This window comes from Gigantopelta aegis, chromosome 9 (genome assembly GCF_016097555.1).
Source record: "Gigantopelta aegis isolate Gae_Host chromosome 9, Gae_host_genome, whole genome shotgun sequence".
NCBI lineage: Eukaryota > Metazoa > Mollusca > Gastropoda > Neomphalida > Peltospiridae > Gigantopelta > Gigantopelta aegis.
The window spans coordinates 67866335-67885982 of record NC_054707.1 but is presented as its reverse complement, the minus strand read 5'-3'; the positions used below and the strand labels follow the sequence as shown (position 1 = coordinate 67885982).

Sequence of the window (19648 nt, the reverse complement as noted above, 5' to 3'; positions counted from 1 at the left end):
GCTTCATAAAATGGGGTCCAGTACTACAAAGACATTAAAAATGTATTTTAAACAACAGATTTTGCCTTGAGATAGTTTGTTTTTTTTCAATTTAAATTTTTGGAATACATGTATATGAATAGAATTCTGTGATCCCAAGTTTGCAATTTTTTATTTTTAAATATTGCAGTTTGCTACATAAAGTTGCGTAATTGATATGCAAAACATTAAGTATTATGCACTGGTACTTTGCATACTCCATACTATAATCATTATGGGTTATTTTGCTTATCTTTGACTGTATGTACAGCTTTACATTAAGGGCCATTTTCCATGTGCACACCTTTTGGCCACATGCTGATTTATCTGTTGGCATGAAAAGTGGAAAATGGATTCATAAAAATTGATACTATGGTTATCAATAGTAGCATTTCCTTATGCACTATGTTAAAAACCATGCATATGCTTGTACAGTGTGTTATCAAATTACAAATATTACCGTTGATGGAAAAACAAAAATTGAATCCAGTCTTGTTTGAATGTTTCAGAAATCCAAGAAGATGCCCAGTTCCATGTTGGGATCAGCCATTCAGTGGTTACGACATCAAATCGGACAGCCAGAGGGCTTCAAGTTTGTCATGTCGGTTTTCGCCTCCGGGATGGCAGTTAACATGTTGAATCACTATCTGTTTTAAAACATACGGTCTTTGGGGGAGGAGTGGGAGAACAGATACTGAATGAAACATAGGTGCTGAACATTTTAAAATTGATTGACAACCAATTTCATTTAACTAGCCGTGTTGTTTTTACTGTTTTGTGTTCAAAAGTGTGAATCATATCTCAAGGATCGTGTTATCGTTATTCCTTGTTGTAGAGCTCTGACATGTGTTTATAATACATGCATGTCTTAATATTAATCATGTGTATGGTAGTGATGTAGTAGACTTGTTTAGTGTTAGAAAGAGGTTTTCTTACAATAATACAAGCATTGCAGGGTTGTGTTTTATGTTTTCAACTAAGCACTGAGAGTGAAAATTTCCACTAATGCTTCTGTAATTTGCGTGGTCATTTGTCTTAATTCTTGCAGTAACATTCAAAAATGATTTTTCTAAGATCCTATTTCATAAGTATAAGTGATTTTTCTAAGATCCTATTTCTTAAGTATAGCTTATTAACGGAAGATTCTCTTACATCGAGTCTGTTTTGACAAAATAGGTTGTTTTTTGGGGTTTTTTTTTCAATTTAATGCTGATTAATACTCATCGTCATGTCAATTCTGTTTTATATCTATTTGCGTTGGTGAATTACCAGGTGATGTAGCTGCTGTCGGAAAACGTTTGAGACAGAACATGGAATTCCAGGGTGCTTCTGTTGTATATTTTAGGTCTAGTCATTGTTAAAACTTTTCTTATACTTTTCTGTTAGGTTTCTCTGTAATATTCCATACTTTTCTTTGTCTTTCTTTGTTTTTCTGTGTAGTTCTCCGTCTGTACTTCTCTGTACTGTTGGTGCTTCTCTGTTTGGTCCTTGTTGTACTTCTCCGGTTTTACAGCGTAATTTTCTGTTGTACGTCTCTGGTTTTTTATTTGCACTTTTCTCTTTGTACGTCTGTGCATTTCTCAGTATTTCTCTGTACATCTTTTTATCTCTGTTTGTACTTGTGTTCATACTGGTTTATGTTTATACTTCTGTATACTTCTCTGTATGTATATCTGTACTTCTCTGTACTTTACTGTACTTCTGTCTGTACTTTTGGTAATATTTTGCTGTTCTTAAGTATGTATACTATGGTCTTCTCTGTTCGCCGTCTTTTAAAACCAGATCTCATTTTACAAAGCTAATAGTCCTTGCCACATATTAAACATATCACAATGTTAGTACGTGCTCTGTTTGTGAAATAGTGCTTTGTTGGACAGCCATGGTTAAACAGCATTTCTCAGTCCTCAGTAACATGAACTGGTTTAATGTGGACGCTAACAATAACAAGAATGTATTTAATATATACATTGTCTATATATATATATATATATATATATATATATATATATGAATCTTTCGACTTGTTTTTGATCTAACCAGCATGCTCAGTTTCCATGCATTAGTAATGTAGGATTAGAAGGGTCTATGACAAAATGTTGTCAATGCCTTTACCTCGACTCGCCCCACCACAAATGTAAAAGCAGAGGAGCCCCTCCCACAAATGACATGAATACTGTCAACAGATTAAAGGGATGTTACCAATAAATTGCTTTATATTTCAGCCATAGGCATTTATCAAAATATAAATACTGTGTCGAATGAATATGTTGTTTAATAAAGACATACATGTGTAGCTAAAAATAGTTATTTATTGGTGGGTGTTTTGTGGTTTTTTTTTAAATCCCAGTTGATATGATCTGTAGTATAAAAGAGTGTTGTTTGCTATGTAGGGTACGGCTAATGGTTCCTCTAACCTGTTCCTGCCTCTTACATGTTTGCCAACACCAAACATATTGGTCTGCCAGTGATCTGGGCCCCGTTCCACGAAAGAATTGTAGCTAAGGTTAATTGAAGTGACTTACAGTGAGTTTTACAGCTGGCACCGTAAACTTTACAGCTGTTCCACAAAGCACCCTTACGGTAGTCGTAAGTGTCCCTTTAATGATTAAAATATTCTTTACGAAGAAGTACGAATTAGTTAAATAATGAATTGGTTACCGACTTTTCGGAACATCTTGGATGTATTCATTGGTATCGGACATCCATGAAGTAACTTTGTCAGTTTATTTTTTAAGTGATAATTGATGAATGAGAGTTATCTCCTGTATTTTCGTGTGACAGTCATATGGCCTAGAATGTTTTTCATCGAATGCCAAGTTTTATAAAAGGTATTTGGTATATATTATATCCATTTTTATACAAAAAGTTAGTATCCTTCTTAGAAAATGACCAAATCATCATTTAACTGCCATTTGACAGCTACGTTAGTGGCTTACAACTGCCTCGTACCTATTGTAAATTTTCACAATAATTTATGATGGTAGTAAGCAACGCAGCATCGTGGAACGGGCTGGCGATCGTAGAACAAAGTTAAGGAGGCGATAGGTATTTACAGCGATAGTGGTGCTAAGATCACTTCATGGAACCGGGCCCAGGGGCCTAATAATTCACAAAGGTCTCTTAGGCTCTGTTAGACAACAAAGCATCCTGTTTGTAAGTCTTTTAGCATTGCACTGGGAGATCGCAAAGTTGCGAGAGTTTAGTGAATTAGGCCTCAGGTCTGGGCCCAGATTTTAAAAGCTATCTTAGCGCTATGATATCGTAAACCCGTTGTAGGGTATGGCAAGCGATGTTGTGACATCATAGCTTACGACAGTTTTACGATATCGTAGTGCTAAGATAGCTTCCATAATCTGTAGCCAGGACTGCATTTGATGACAATTCTTTCTTACCAGTGTTCTCACTCCCCTGGAAACGTTTAAGAGAGTGGCATAATAATCACCTTGTAATACAGAATTTAATACATTTTATTCAACACTTCATGTGATTGCTCCCCAGCATCATTTTAGGAGAGTGATCTTCAGGTTGACTTCATTTTGCTAATGGTAAAGACTGCTTACTGTCCAGACTCAAACATAGTAGACTCTATAACTAGTAGACTCTGTAACTAGTAGACTATAACTAGTAGACACTATAACTAGTAGACTAACTACTAGACTGTAACTAGTAGACTCTATAACTAGTATACTATAACTAGTAGACTCTGTAACTCATTAGCTGGTGTAGTCTGCAAGTGGACACTATGTTAAATGTGAGCCCAGGTCCAAGTGTTGTTAAAAAAGAAGACAGGAATAAAAATTATCTGTAAAAATTTGTAGCTTAATTTATTTGAATCAGTTCTGTTAAGCTTCACCTCAAGACTCATCTTGGAAACCCATGGTGTGAACACCTGTCCTTTTCATTTTGTACAATTTATTTTGAATTGTGTACATCTGAGCCACGTTCCACGAAGCGATCTTAGCACTAAGATCACCTTAAATGCACATGTTATCAGTGCAGTTACGGTGATCTTAGGGCTAAGATCGCTTCGTGGAACAGGGCCCAGATTTTTGAGGATACCTAAAAAAATAAATGTCTTCCACTCTGTATACAGTATCTATGATTAACTCATTTTTATTGCCTACTGGCATGTGAAATTTCTCTCGCTTGCTTATTTATTGGTCAGCATAAAGTAAATGTTAAATTAGCAAGGTCAAAAAATGCTTCCGTTTAAAGAATAAAACAGTTCATGAGTGCCTTGTTGTTATTTTGTAAAAATTACTATAACAGGTGCAGGAGAAAGGAAAACTGTTAAATATTGAAGATCTTTTTATGTAATTGTTTTGTCGCATGTAATTATTTTACCTGTTTTTATAACTAGTGTGATATCAAGAGGCGTCATTCACTTCTGTTAGCCAGTTAGTTCATAACCTACTGTGCAATAAATAATAACCATATATGTAATATTTGCAAAGCTTTCACACATGGCAATTTATACTTTAGGTTTTTTTAAAATGGTATTTCTTTTTTCTTTTTTTGACACAGCTGTGTTCTAATAGTAAGTACATTATTAGTCAGTGTTATACAAAATGTACGAAACTTGTTTCAGATTTGTTTTATGAACTAGTTGATAAACTAATTGTATGTATTTCATATGTTAAGTATATTTTTAAATTATACCCAGAAAAAAAGGTTCGAATTCATTAGATGTTAAGACTATTTTGGGTATAATGTATCAGTGTGTTAGTTAAGTCTCAGGTTGTTACCTTAGTCTGCTGTTTGTCGTATCATTATTATAAACACTGACACCATTCAGGTACCATGCCAGTAAATGGATGTTCTCATATTACGATGACTTGTAGTAGCAACTCTAATCGTATCCTCATAAGATTCTGTGATGTCACACAAATTTCATCAGTTGAAACATATTTTGTGGGAAATTTTAAGCTCATACATATTTCCATTGAAATAAACAAAATATAAATGTACAAAATTTACTTATGTTGTGTAATTAAACACTTATTGATTACATGCTGCTAAGGGACAGAACTCTTGATAGATTGTATTTTAATGTGATTTGATTCACCAAGAACTTGCAATTTATAGTAGAGAATACAACATGATGTAATCGCTATGATGTCATCATGGCTTGTAGTACCTACAAAAGTAATTAATGATTATAATTTTCGAGTTTACATAATGATTCAAGTCTTATTACAAGTATACAAAAATCCAAATGTGACAACATCTTCATACTGAGATAAGATTGGTGGACAAATTGTGGAGTGGAATGCTACCATGTTGTTGCATAACACTAACAAAGCATCCATTAACTGGTTCGGTGATGATTAGCTGACCACAAGACAGTGGAGGTGGAGGTAACTCTTACATAGTTTTTAGTGTCTCATAACTCGATAGGAGTGGCCTGTGTACTTTTACTACTGTATTATTACTGTTGAATTCTTTCTATTTTAATGTGTACACAAGGTGAGACCTAAATAAAGAATTTCTCTGTCCGTCTGTTTGTCTGTCTACATCATTGTGGATAATATGTCTATTAAATATGGTGAGACATGGATATGACAATTGTGATGTTCTCTGTTGGAGTAATCGCAAAGCAGTCTGAGTTTTTATCACAGTGCTTCCAAATAGAGCTGGGCGGTATACCGTATATACCATTCGATATCGGTATTATGTCAGTACCAATTTACTGTACTGAGCAAATTTCAAAATGCAGAAATTTTGGTATTCAAAAATATTTTCCGGCATTTATTGAAGCACTAATAAGATATCTGACGAATGCAAAATGGGTTGGTATAAATCAGACGAGAGCCTTGTATATGGAATTTAATTGTATTTAGATAAAATTAGGGGGTACGCCTTATCTCAAGCATGCATTTAAAGCCGAGTATACCGAAAATAGCGCTCGATATCTGTATTATGTCGATACCAAATACTGTATAGATACCGAGGTAAATCACCCAAAAAATACTGATATCGATACCGAGCCTCAAATTTCAATACCGCCCAGCTCTACTTTCAAATGGAATAGTCCCAGTTAACACCATACTCAAAAATATTATTGAAATGTGAGCTGTGTGCAGTGTTAAATTTTGCACATTTTTCTTTTACATTTATATATATATATATATATTGACTATTTAATTTACGTACACATATCAAACATTCATTACAGCATAATATGAGCTTTAGTGCCACTCTGCAGATCTAGATTTAAAACTTGTCAATTACTTGCACATTAATCCGTTACAGGATTTCTTGTAATGTGGATATTTATCCATATTTTGTATACTAGTAATCTGTGAAGTATATTTGATCTAGATGTATCCATTTAAAATTTATTCCGTGCACCTATATCTCTTCTTGTCTTTGAGTATTATAAGAATTTTGAAGTTATATAGATACAGAAGGCATTTGTACTTGTTTATAAATTGTATATGTTTATGTTTAAAACAAGTGAACTTTTAGAACCCAGTTTGTTAAAAATTAAAATCTGTTATCTGAAGAAACGTAGCTGACATCAAATAATATTTTGCTGTGTGAAAAATGCTGTATTGTTTATTGCATTCATTTTACAAAGGTTTGGATTTCAGAAAATAATGGAATCTTTTCTTCTTTTTTAACCACTTTTTTTCTTCTTCAAAGTTTGTGAGATAAATGACTGTGGTTAAGTCCATTCACAGGAAACTGGTTGTCTGCATGCGTTGCCAGTAATACGGCTTCTCAGAAACTAAGTTACTGAGATTTTGCATGCTAGTAACAATTACTAATAAAATATTGGCCTGGGCCGCATACCTTAGTTGTTGGTTTTTCTGTCTTAAAAAAAAAAATATTGAAAATTGATGGCACTTTGACATTTTAAACAAGCACTTTACATCATTTCACTCACTAGACTGCATTTCATAAAAGAAAACAAAAGGACAACAATGAATGTCACGTAAATGCAGGAACGTTTTAATAATCGATACATGTTTGAGTACACTTGGTTTGTTTTTTAATGTTTATCGCCTTAGAATAATATCCATTTCAGTCAATAAAGCTTTGTTTACAGATGATGTTTGGTTTTTTGAATTTTAGTTGGGTATTTTGTTGTTGTTGTGCGTGTGTTTCTCGTTTCAGTCCACAACCTAACTTGTTTCTCACAATCTTAACTACAGATAATACAGTCGTTATCCTTAAAGCCGGTGTTCTGAGTTTGCTGCTACAGTTCCACGTTTCTGACCGATGTAACGGAACAGAACTGTTTTCGTTCAGAACACCATTGGTGTTGCATTGGAGGTGGTTTACAAACATTTAGGCAGAAGTTATACTGCTTATACCTATAATACAATCAAACATTCAAATAATTAAATTTATGACACATCATTAATCATTTTCATAAATGTACACAATAATATACATATACCGGTCATAATCAAACTTACAATTGAGTAACCAAGCATTTGTAATCATTAAAATTATACTCTTAAAAAAAATAGGGAAACTCTAATAAGAATTTACAATTGCCAAAATTGTAAGGTATATTAGCTGTGGGGAATGGTTATATGATAATGGTGAATTAATTGGGCAAACATTACAACCGGTAGTTAAGTATTACAGTAGGTTTTATGACCACCAAAGATCTTGAAGGACGATTGCGGTCAGAAGTGAAATTTGAAAGTTGACGGGGTTTTTTTTATCAGTAAATAGCAAATTCAAACAATAAAAATGACTAAAAACAAAACAATAACAACTGTATGATCAACAGAATGAAAAGATTGATAGAAATAATGTTCCACAGTGATTAATGGACCTTCCTGGAAATGGTCAAAATCGAGAATGACACCCCACGCACGTGTACGGGGCAACTGTGTGATGAATGTGCAAACTTTTGAATGTGTTTCGGTGTTGGTTAATGAGGGAGATGTTGTGGGAATCAATACCGGGATGCGAACACAGTAACTACCAGCCTTAAGACCAGTGGCTTAACCACTCTATGTACTAACGAGACCGTGGGTACACACTTTGCTCTACGTCACCACAAGAAAGTAGGCTACAGCACAAGTTCGTTTCGCATAGGGGCGTCGGGTTTCTTCGTGCAGCGTTGGTACTGGTTAACAACATATAAGTTTAATATCATGACTGGACTCGAAAATAATCAAAGTAAAGCTCTGTGGCATCAGCTTTAAGAAAAATATCAGCATTTTAGAAAGTAGCTGACTACCATTTGGTCGTCGACGATTGCCGAAGTATTACACATTGTCCTCCCTACCCTAAAATAAGGGGAGGGCTAGAGGTAACTCGAACTACCGAGGCCGGTATTTTACACGCTGTTGTTGTTGTTTTCAAAAGTATTTACAGGATGCGCAACAAAGAGTTGCCTTTTCTTGTTGCCGTAGTCCTTTCGTCCTGAAGGTCTTGGCGCTTCCGGTCCGACATCGCGTAGATGTTTAATGTCTTCTATCACGGACGTTAACTGAAAGGCGTGGTGCTCGTGATGCAGTTTGATGACATCCGTACGTACATACATAATGTCTCACTTTGTTGACGCTCCCATTACCGGCTATCAGTTCGAATTTGCCTAACAGCCATTCGAGATTTAATTCGTCCTATTAGTATGGGCTAGACTTTAGTGTTGCTTTTAATATAATGGTTTCAAACAAATAAAGAAAATCGTCCGATGACTCTGTAATGGTCTTTGTTGCAAATCAATAACAAAAGCAACAAAGTGCCAGAAACATTATTTTCTAAGATACAAGGTCTAACTAACTTTATTATATAACATTTAGTGAAATATAAAAAATATCGGTGAAATAAAAGTGTTATCAGTCACTCAGTGACGATAACACATTTTAAACTGAAAATTTCACTGTTTCACTCTAAAATGTGTTATCATCACTGTAGAAAGTGTTATCTTCACTGTAAGAAAGCCGGAACTATTTTGCTACTGGCATTTTAAAAATAAAGGTAAATTGCCAAAAGGTAAATAATAAATAGAAAATTTCATGTTTTTTGTCAAATATGATTTATATCTCATCTCGGGAAGTTTGCAATCATATCACGATCTTCACATAAGCGCGACTCGTGAGATATGATTGCAAACTTCACGAGATGAGATATAAATCATATATATGTCCGACACCCCAGCATAGGTTTAAGGACTCCCATTTTTGTAGGGGTGGGTTGGTGGTGAGCTACGTTTTGCCCGAATTAAACGAAAATACTCTAATCTGGATAACAACATTTATGGAATGGAATGGAAACTCTATTTACGTGCCCCTATCCAAAAAGGTTCAGGCACGCCTACCTCGGATTCGGCCTCTGACTTCGCCAGTGGGCGGTTCCGTGGCAGACAACATTTATTCATATTAGCATTACTGCAAACAGTTATATAGGGTTGCCAAGGAATCACTACGCATTTTTACATGGAATACAAGTATTGTGGGTAGATGGGGGGGGGGGGGGGGGGGGGGGGGGGGGACACGGTGAATAGATTTCAGGCCAGCTCATTTTACTGTAAATCTCTATAGCTTTTGCACGAATTTAAAGACTTACTCTAGTACTTGACACGCACCCATATCTCGTACTCTTATGCTATAATTCCAGCACATAATTTAGTCCGTGTCAATATTTAGTCTAGACAATGAGATCGGATTACAGTTAAATATCGAAACAGTGCATCGAGATAGCGTTGCTGCCATACAAAGGCAGGGCCATACCCAGTGTTAAATAACTGGGTGTACAGTAAACACAGGAAGGCGAGGAGCACTGGAATACAAAGTCTTCTTCAGGCATACGCACACGCACACACGCACAGAGAGAGAGAGAGAGAGAGAGAGAGAGAGAGAGAGAGAGAGAGAGAGAGAGAGAGAGAGAGAGAGACACACACACATACACACAAGCAAACACACACACACACACACACACACACACATACACACACAAAGAGGAAATTCTAAATTAAAAGTTCTTCTAAATGAAAATATACTTTTTCGTATTTTATCTGGTCAGAGAGGTGTCCCACTACGACCCCGTAGGGATGGTAATGGGGTGGACGGGGCAGTAATTGAAATGATGATTTAAGAATTCACAGCAGCAGGTAGCAGTCACGACCTTGTCAAAACATCGATTTGACTCTGTTTTGGTGGCGTCGTGGTTAGGCCATCGGTCAACAGGCTGGTAGGTACTGGGTTCGGATCCCAGTCGAGGCATGGAATTTTTAATCCAGATACCGACTCCAAACCCTGAGTGAGTGCTCCGCAAGGCTCAATGGGTAGGTGTAAACCACTTGCACCGACCAATGATCCATAACTGGTTCAACAATGGCCATGATTTGTGCTATCCTGCCTGTGGGAAGCGCAAATAAAAGATCCCTTGCTGCCTGTCATAAAAGAGTAGCCATATGTTTGACGTCCAGTAGCCGATGATAAGATAAAAAATCAATGTGCTCTAGTGGCGTCGTTAAATAAAACAAACTTTACTTTACTGTTTTGTTCAGAGATACTAATTCTGATTATTATAACTGTTTTGTAGGCTGAATATTTGTCGTCATCTCTGCATGATTTCTAGCCCATCGTTGCCGCCATAAAATATGTAATCTTGTTACTCCTGTTCTGACGTTTCGGCAACAAGGGCAGGACGTAGCCCAGTGGTAAAGCACTCGTCTGATGCGCGGTCGGTCTAGGATCGATCCCCTTCGGTGGGTGCATTGGGCTATTTCTAGTTCCATCCAGTGCACCACGACTGACATATCAAAGCCGTGATATATGCTATCCTATCTCTGGTATGGTGCATATAAAATATCCCATGCTATTAATGGAAAAATATAGCGGGTTTACTCTGTAAGTAGCCGATGATTAATACATCAATGTGCTCTAGTGATGTCGTTAAACAAAACACACTAACTTTTCATTGGCACAAAACAATTTGTCGTCTTTTAATCACTATCCGTGCTACCGTAAATGATATTAAACTGAAAGAAGGATAGTATTTTTATTTATTACATAAATGCCTACAATTATGGCATTCCTAACAAATGTCAACAGTAAACGGTAGTTTTAAGCGACTGGGAGGGGTGGGGGGTGGGTGATGCAATCTCCTGAAACGTGATTAGTTTCTATATTTGTACTTTATTAGCCACATCGTATTTACATGCGTTTTTCTCGTCTGTCATTTCATTCAGACTTGTCATGCACTTTGGAAACGTAAGGCTAATCTTTAAAATATATTGTTTTCTGTAACTCGTCTGATAAAACCCCCATTTACGTGGGTGTTTTTTTCCTCTAGAGATTACAAGTTATTCTGTTGTCTTTCTTTTCTCTTTTTTTTCAATGAAAAATAATAACAGTAACAGAAAGTATATTAGTATATTAGTATAAAGTTGTGGGGTTTTTTTAAATACTGATAAATTTGATCGACTGATAAATTGATTTAATTAAGTTACAAAAACAAATTATTTTAAAACACTGCCTTGACAGATGTGACCAGTAGTATAAAATGGAAGAAAACACCAACCACTCAATCTGCGACGAGACCCGAACTGCGGAAACGACGGAAATTGCGCCATATTGGCAGATCCAGGGATTCCTGCATACGTGCACTGTTGCATGTCGGGATTCATGAGGGTCTTTTCTTGTTGGTGTGTTTTACCCCCCCCCCCCCCCCCCCACGAAAAAAGAGTGATTTCTGGAACCATCATAAGTTTTAACATTTTTATAATCATGACTGTGAAATCGGGGCCTAATTCACTAAACTCTCGCAACTTTGCGATCTCGCAGTGCAATGCTAAAAGACTTGCAAAGAGGATGCTTTGTTGTCTAGCAGAGACTAAGAGACCTTTGTGAATTAGGCCCTAGTCTGCAGAGTACTAGTTTGAGTTCTTTGGAGCGAAAGAGCGAATCCTCTCCTAATCAGAGCTTCACGACTGATATATCAAAGACTGTGGTATATGCTGTCCAGTCTGTGGGGAAATGCATCCCTTGCTGAGAATAGGAAACTGTATCAGGTTTCCTCTGAAGACTACGAGTCGGAATTAACAAATGTTTGACATCCAACAACCGATGATTAACTATAAATCAAAGTGGTCTGGTGGTGTCGTTAAACGAAACAGTTGTTTTCTTATGACGACTGTCAGCATTATCAAATATATCACGGCGGGGGTGGGGGGTGGGAGTTGGGAGGTGGGAGACGTGAATCGTATTTTAATTATTCATTACATGGTTCATCTATCAGGGATTAGTTCACGCATTCTGTCGGTCCGAACATAGGCCCCTTCTTAAAAAAAGGTTGCAATGAAAATTCCTAATTTCTATGTCAAAAATTCCCAATATATATACATGTATATATCTGTTCTGAAAAAATATTCCAAGTAAGATTTACTCGCGCTATTTTCCCAGTCACCGTCTAGTCACATGTGACGTAACGGGTGAAATTGGCGACAGTGGCCCATGTTTACCCACGGCAGTAAATTGATGTAAAAGCTAAATCTCCAGTGTCAAGGCATGTTCTAAAGAGTATCTTCGATTAAACAACTGAATAGGAAATACCTCCAGTCCTCTAAGGTACTTGTGGTCATCTGTTTGTTAGTGTTTTCTTGTATTAATCATTATTCTCCCCTCCCCTTTCTCAAATTATTTCCAGGGGCCTGACATATAGCTAGCAGATCGAATATTTCTGTCTCTAGAAAGCTAAATTTCATTAAAAATTATTAATTAAAAATATTCAAATAATAATAAAATAATAAAGATATAAAATATAACTATAAATAGAGACAGAAATATTCCATCTAGAGTACATGAGCTTTTTGTGGAGAGATTTCATTTGAGAATCTCAAACACATTGATCGGATTATTATTATTATTATTATTATTATTATTATTATTTTGCTTTGTTTGTTGACGTACAAATCTGTCAAAGGCATTGCCAGATCAATGTCTAATTTAAATCAGCATGGGGCAAACATATTAGAAAATAACGAAAATAACTCCTTCTTGACAATGAACCAATATTAAATTCAGTCTAATAATTATGTACTCGAGTGTTTCTAGCCTCCATTCATATCCTCTTGACTGGGAAATCGTATTGGCAGTCTGAGCAAGGTGAAGGTCAAGTGACGTGGAGGTCGATGAAGTCAAGTAGGATAGGAACTCAGGGTCTGTAGACACTGGCATGTTCACGAGAGAAAGCGCCCGCGGACAGTTTGATTGGTATCATAGTTTTCTATATCACATTTATTTAACGTTAGATACAAAAACTAGTTTTGTTATCAACCGCGATTGTTCGTCCTTCTGAACAATGAACATGTCTTTGTCGGCCAATCTAATTGTAATCACCTCAACTGGTCTACAGGTCAAAAGACGTATTTCAGTATTTGGCGCCCCTTAACCACTAATATTTTTGTCCCCCCCCCCCCCCCCCCCCCCCCCCCCAACCCCGCCTCCAAAACCATAATAACTTCTACTGGGCTACTTAATGGAAAAAATGGGGATACGCGGATGACCATAAATGAGGGGAGGGGGAGGGGCGGCGAATGGATCTGGCAAAAAGAGATAGTAGATTGTTTTTGTTTTTAAAAAGCAAGATTTTACCGCCTCCTAAAATTTGGCGCCCTAGGCCTATGCCTAGTTGGCCTGTGCGTTAATACTGCACTGGTAATAGATATAGACCAGTGGGACTGATTGTAATCAGGGGCCTAATTCACAAAGGTCTCTTAGTCTCTGCTAGACAACAAAGCATCCTCTTTGCAAGTCTTTTAGCATTGCACTGCGAGATCGCAAAGTTGCGAGAGTTTAGTGAATTAGGCCCCAGCTTGTTGGTTTTCGTGTTCGGCGTGGGTTTTTTTTCACTTCTTCTTTGCCCTCTTTCAATAATATTACCATTTTTAATTATCGTGTTTATGTCATGTTGACTGTATACTGTTGTAACATGCTGAGATACGCCTTACTACAAGCTATGACAATATTGTGGAATACAATACACTGATATGCACGGTTTCCATGGAATAACGTGAGACAGTTTAGTAAAGTACTGATGGTGATACAATATATAGTTCGTCCGCGTGAAAGGGGAACCGAAGAATTGGCATGTAATAATGACCAAACTAATTTGAAAACATATAAACTTTTAAACTTATACCAACACCCATAATATTTAAAAAACCAAAAACATTACTCAGTTTTTATAAAACATTTCTCAGTCAATACAAAAGTTAACACATTACCATCAAACTATATAATTAAATCTCATTTTTAATACAGGGTTCAAGGCAAAATACTAGAACATCCAAGGTAGGCAAAATTAGTAGTAGTGGGTAATTCAGTAGACAGATATAAAAGATAGAAGTGCCCAAGTTTTACACAAAGGGAGATTTAACCTACTGAATGTGATGGCATTTTGTTGAGAAACCTTTTTTTTAATTTACGCTGAGCTTGTTTTACATAACATAATAATACGTCTTTATATGACTTTAAACGTTATTCATTGTGGAGTTGATTGCCAGTTTACCAGTTCATGGTATGGAATAAGCAATCCTGAACCTTCAATGGATATAGACACGTTAATTAAGTTACTCTATTCCCTTGTGACACAGATAGTCCATAAGCCAGAGTCGAAATTGATATCACCTGGGCGGGCAATGTCTCATGGTGAAATACAATACACTAATAGACAGAGTTACCACTGGACATGGTGTGACAATATAGTAAAATATGACAAATCAATAAGCCGGGTTACCACTGAACAAGGTGAGACAATATAGTAAAATATGACAAACCGACAGGCCGCGTTGCCAATGAACAAGGTGTTTCAATATAGTGAACTATTACAAACCGATAGGCCGGGTTACCACGGAACAAGGTGTGGTATTATAGTGAAATATGACAAACCAATAGGCCGGGTTACCATGGAACAGCGGTGACAATATAGTAAAATATGACAACATATAGGCCGGATTACCACGGAACAAGGTGTGACAATATAGTGAAATATGACCACATATCGGCCGGATTACCACGGAATGAGGTGTGACAATATAGTGAAATATGACAACATATAGGCCGGATTACCACGGAACAAGGTGTGACAATATAGTGAAATATGACAACATATAGGACGGGTTACCACGAAACAAGGTGTGACAATATAGTGAAATATGACAAACCGATAGGGCGGGTTACCACGGAATGAGGTGTAACAATAGTGAAATATGACAACATATAGGCCGGATTACCACGGAACAAGGTGTGACAATATAGTGAAATATGACAAGATATAGGCCGGGTTACCACGGAGCAAGGTGTGACAATATAGTGAAATATGACAAACCGATAGGGCGGGTTACCACGGAATGAGGTGTAACAATATAGTGAAATATGACAAACCGATAGGGCAGGTTACCATGGAACAAGGTGTGACAATATAGTGAAATATGACAAACCGATAGGCCGGGTTACCATGGAACAGCTGTGACAATATAGTGAAATATGACAACATATAGGCCGGATTACCACGGAACAAGGTGTACCAATATAGTGAAATATGACAAACCGATAGGGCGGACTACCACGGAATAAGGTGTAACAATATATTGAAATATGCTGACAACATATAGGCCGGATTACCACGGAACAAGGTGTGACAATATAGTGAAATATGACAACATATAGACCGGGTTACCACGGAACAAGGTGTGACAATATAGTGAAATATGACAAACCGATAGAGCAGGTTACCACGGAATGAGGTGTAACAATATAGTGAAATATGACAAACCGATAGGGCGGGTTACCATGGAACAAGGTGTGACAATATAGTGAAATATTACAAATCAATAGGCCGGAGGTGTGACAATATAGTGAAATGTGACAAACCGATTGGCCGGGTTACTACGGAACAAGGTGTGACAATATGGTGAAATATTACAAACCGATTGACCAGGTTACCACGAAACGATGTGTGACAATATAGTGAAATATTACAAACCGATAGTTCGGGTTACCACGGAACGAGGCTGCCAATATAGTGAAATATCACAAATCAATAGGCTGGGTTACCACGGAACAAGGTGTGACAATATAGTGAAATGTGACAAACCGATAGGCCGGGTTACAACAAAACGAGGTGTGACAATATAGTAAAATATGACAAACCGATAGTTCGGGTTACCACGGAACGAGGCTGACAATATAGTGAAATATCACAAATCAATAGGCTGGGTTACCACGGAACAAGGTGTGACAATATAGTGAAATATGACAAACCGATAGGGCGGGTTACCATGGAACAAGGTGTGACAATATAGTGAAATATTGCAAATCAATAGGCCGGAGGTGTGACAATATAGTGAAATGTGACAAACCGATTGGCCGGGTTACTACGGAACAAGGTGTGACAATATGGTGAAATATTACAAACCGATAGACCAGGTTACCACGAAACGATGTGTGACAATATAATGAAATATTACAAACCGATAGTTCGGGTTACCACGGAACGAGGCTGCCAATATAGTGAAATATCACAAATCAATAGGCTGGGTTACCACGGAACAAGGTGTGACAATATAGTGAAATATGACAAACCGATAAGGCGGGTTACCACGGAATGAGGTGTAACAATATAGTGAAATATGACAACATATAGGCCGGATTACACGGAACAAGGTGTGACAATATAGTGAAATATGACAAACCGATAGGGCGGGTTACCACGGAATGAGGTGTAACAATAGTGAAATATGACAACATATAGGCCGGATTACCACGGAACAAGGTGTGACAATATAGTGAAATATGACAAGATATAGGCCGGGTTACCACGGAGCAAGGTGTGACAATATAGTGAAATATGACAAACCGATAGGGCGGGTTACCACGGAATGAGGTGTAACAATATAGTGAAATATGACAAACCGATAGGGCAGGTTACCATGGAACAAGGTGTGACAATATAGTGAAATATGACAAACCGATAGGCCGGGTTACCATGGAACAGCTGTGACAATATAGTGAAATATGACAACATATAGGCCGGATTACCACGGAACAAGGTGTACCAATATAGTGAAATATGACAAACCGATAGGGCGGACTACCACGGAATAAGGTGTAACAATATATTGAAATATGACAACATATAGGCCGGATTACCACGGAACAAGGTGTGACAATATAGTGAAATATGACAACATATAGACCGGGTTACCACGGAACAAGGTGTGACAATATAGTGAAATATGACAAACCGATAGAGCAGGTTACCACGGAATGAGGTGTAACAATATAGTGAAATATGACAAACCGATAGGGCGGGTTACCATGGAACAAGGTGTGACAATATAGTGAAATATTACAAATCAATAGGCCGGAGGTGTGACAATATAGTGAAATGTGACAAACCGATTGGCCGGGTTACTACGGAACAAGGTGTGACAATATGGTGAAATATTACAAACCGATTGACCAGGTTACCACGAAACGATGTGTGACAATATAGTGAAATATTACAAACCGATAGTTCGGGTTACCACGGAACGAGGCTGCCAATATAGTGAAATATCACAAATCAATAGGCTGGGTTACCACGGAACAAGGTGTGACAATATAGTGAAATGTGACAAACCGATAGGCCGGGTTACAACAAAACGAGGTGTGACAATATAGTAAAATATGACAAACCGATAGTTCGGGTTACCACGGAACGAGGCTGACAATATAGTGAAATATCACAAATCAATAGGCTGGGTTACCACGGAACAAGGTGTGACAATATAGTGAAATATGACAAACCGATAGGGCGGGTTACCATGGAACAAGGTGTGACAATATAGTGAAATATTGCAAATCAATAGGCAGGAGGTGTGACAATATAGTGAAATGTGACAAACCGATTGGCCGGGTTACTACGGAACAAGGTGTGACAATATGGTGAAATATTACAAACCGATTGACCAGGTTACCACGAAACGATGTGTGACAATATAATGAAATATTACAAACCGATAGTTCGGGTTACCACGGAACGAGGCTGCCAATATAGTGAAATATCACAAATCAATAGGCTGGGTTACCACGGAACAAGGTGTGACAATATAGTGAAATATGACAAACCGATAGGCGGGTTACCACGGAGGTGTATGACAAACCGATAGGGCGGGTTACCACGGAATGAGGTGTAACAATATAGTGAAATATGACAACATATAGGCCGGGTTACCACGGAACAAGGTGTGACAATATAGTGAAATATGACAAACCGATAGGGCGTGTTACCACGGAATGAGGTGTAACAATATAGTGAAATATGACAAACCGATAGGCCGGATTACCACGGAACAAGGTGTGACAATATAGTGAAATATGACCACATATCGGCCGGATTACCACGGAATGAGGTGTGACAATATAGTGAAATATGACAACATATAGGCCGGATTACCACGGAACAAGGTGTGACAATATAGTGAAATATGACAACATATAGGACGGGTTACCACGAAACAAGGTGTGACAATATAGTGAAATATGACAAACCGATAGGGCGGGTTACCACGGAATGAGGTGTAACAATAGTGAAATATGACAACATATAGGCCGGATTACCACGGAACAAGGTGTGACAATATAGTGAAATATGACAAGATATAGGCCGGGTTACCACGGAGCAAGGTGTGACAATATAGTGAAATATGACAAACCGATAGGGCGGGTTACCACGGAATGAGGTGTAACAATATAGTGAAATATGACAAACCGATAGGGCAGGTTACCATGGAACAAGGTGTGACAATATAGTGAAATATGACAAACCGATAGGCCGGGTTACCATGGAACAGCTGTGACAATATAGTGAAATATGACAACATATAGGCCGGATTACCACGGAACAAGGTGTACCAATATAGTGAAATATGACAAACCGATAGGGCGGACTACCACGGAATAAGGTGTAACAATATATTGAAATATGACAACATATAGGCCGGATTACCACGGAACAAGGTGTGACAATATAGTGAAATATGACAAACCGATAGAGCAGGTTACCACGGAATGAGGTGTAACAATATAGTGAAATATGACAAACCGATAGGGCGGGTTACCATGGAACAAGGTGTGACAATATAGTGAAATATTACAAATCAATAGGCCGGAGGTGTGACAATATAGTGAAATGTGACAAACCGATTGGCCGGGTTACTACGGAACAAGGTGTGACAATATGGTGAAATATTACAAACCGATTGACCAGGTTACCACGAAACGATGTGTGACAATATAGTGAAATATTACAAACCGATAGTTCGGGTTACCACGGAACGAGGCTGCCAATATAGTGAAATATCACAAATCAATAGGCTGGGTTACCACGGAACAAGGTGTGACAATATAGTGAAATGTGACAAACCGATAGGCCGGGTTACAACAAAACGAGGTGTGACAATATAGTAAAATATGACAAACCGATAGTTCGGGTTACCACGGAACGAGGCTGACAATATAGTGAAATATTGCAAATCAATAGGCCGGAGGTGTGACAATATAGTGAAATGTGACAAACCGATTGGCCGGGTTACTACGGAACAAGGTGTGACAATATGGTGAAATATTACAAACCGATTGACCAGGTTACCACGAAACGATGTGTGACAATATAA

The 19648-nt window shown here is 37.6% G+C and overlaps 1 protein-coding gene across 2 annotated transcripts in view; it reads left to right on the top strand.

Moving 5' to 3' along the window:
• The window catches only part of LOC121381955 (lipase maturation factor 2-like), a 56259-nt gene extending 49188 nt beyond the window's left edge, over positions 1-7071 (top strand). For both annotated transcript variants that reach the window (XM_041511389.1, XM_041511388.1), the window contains exon 16: positions 528-7071. In XM_041511389.1, the coding sequence (XP_041367323.1) occupies positions 528-674 (147 nt within the window). In that variant the 3' untranslated portion in view covers positions 675-7071. The remainder of the gene's footprint in view (positions 1-527) is intronic.
• The last annotated feature ends 12577 nt before the right edge of the window (positions 7072-19648 follow it).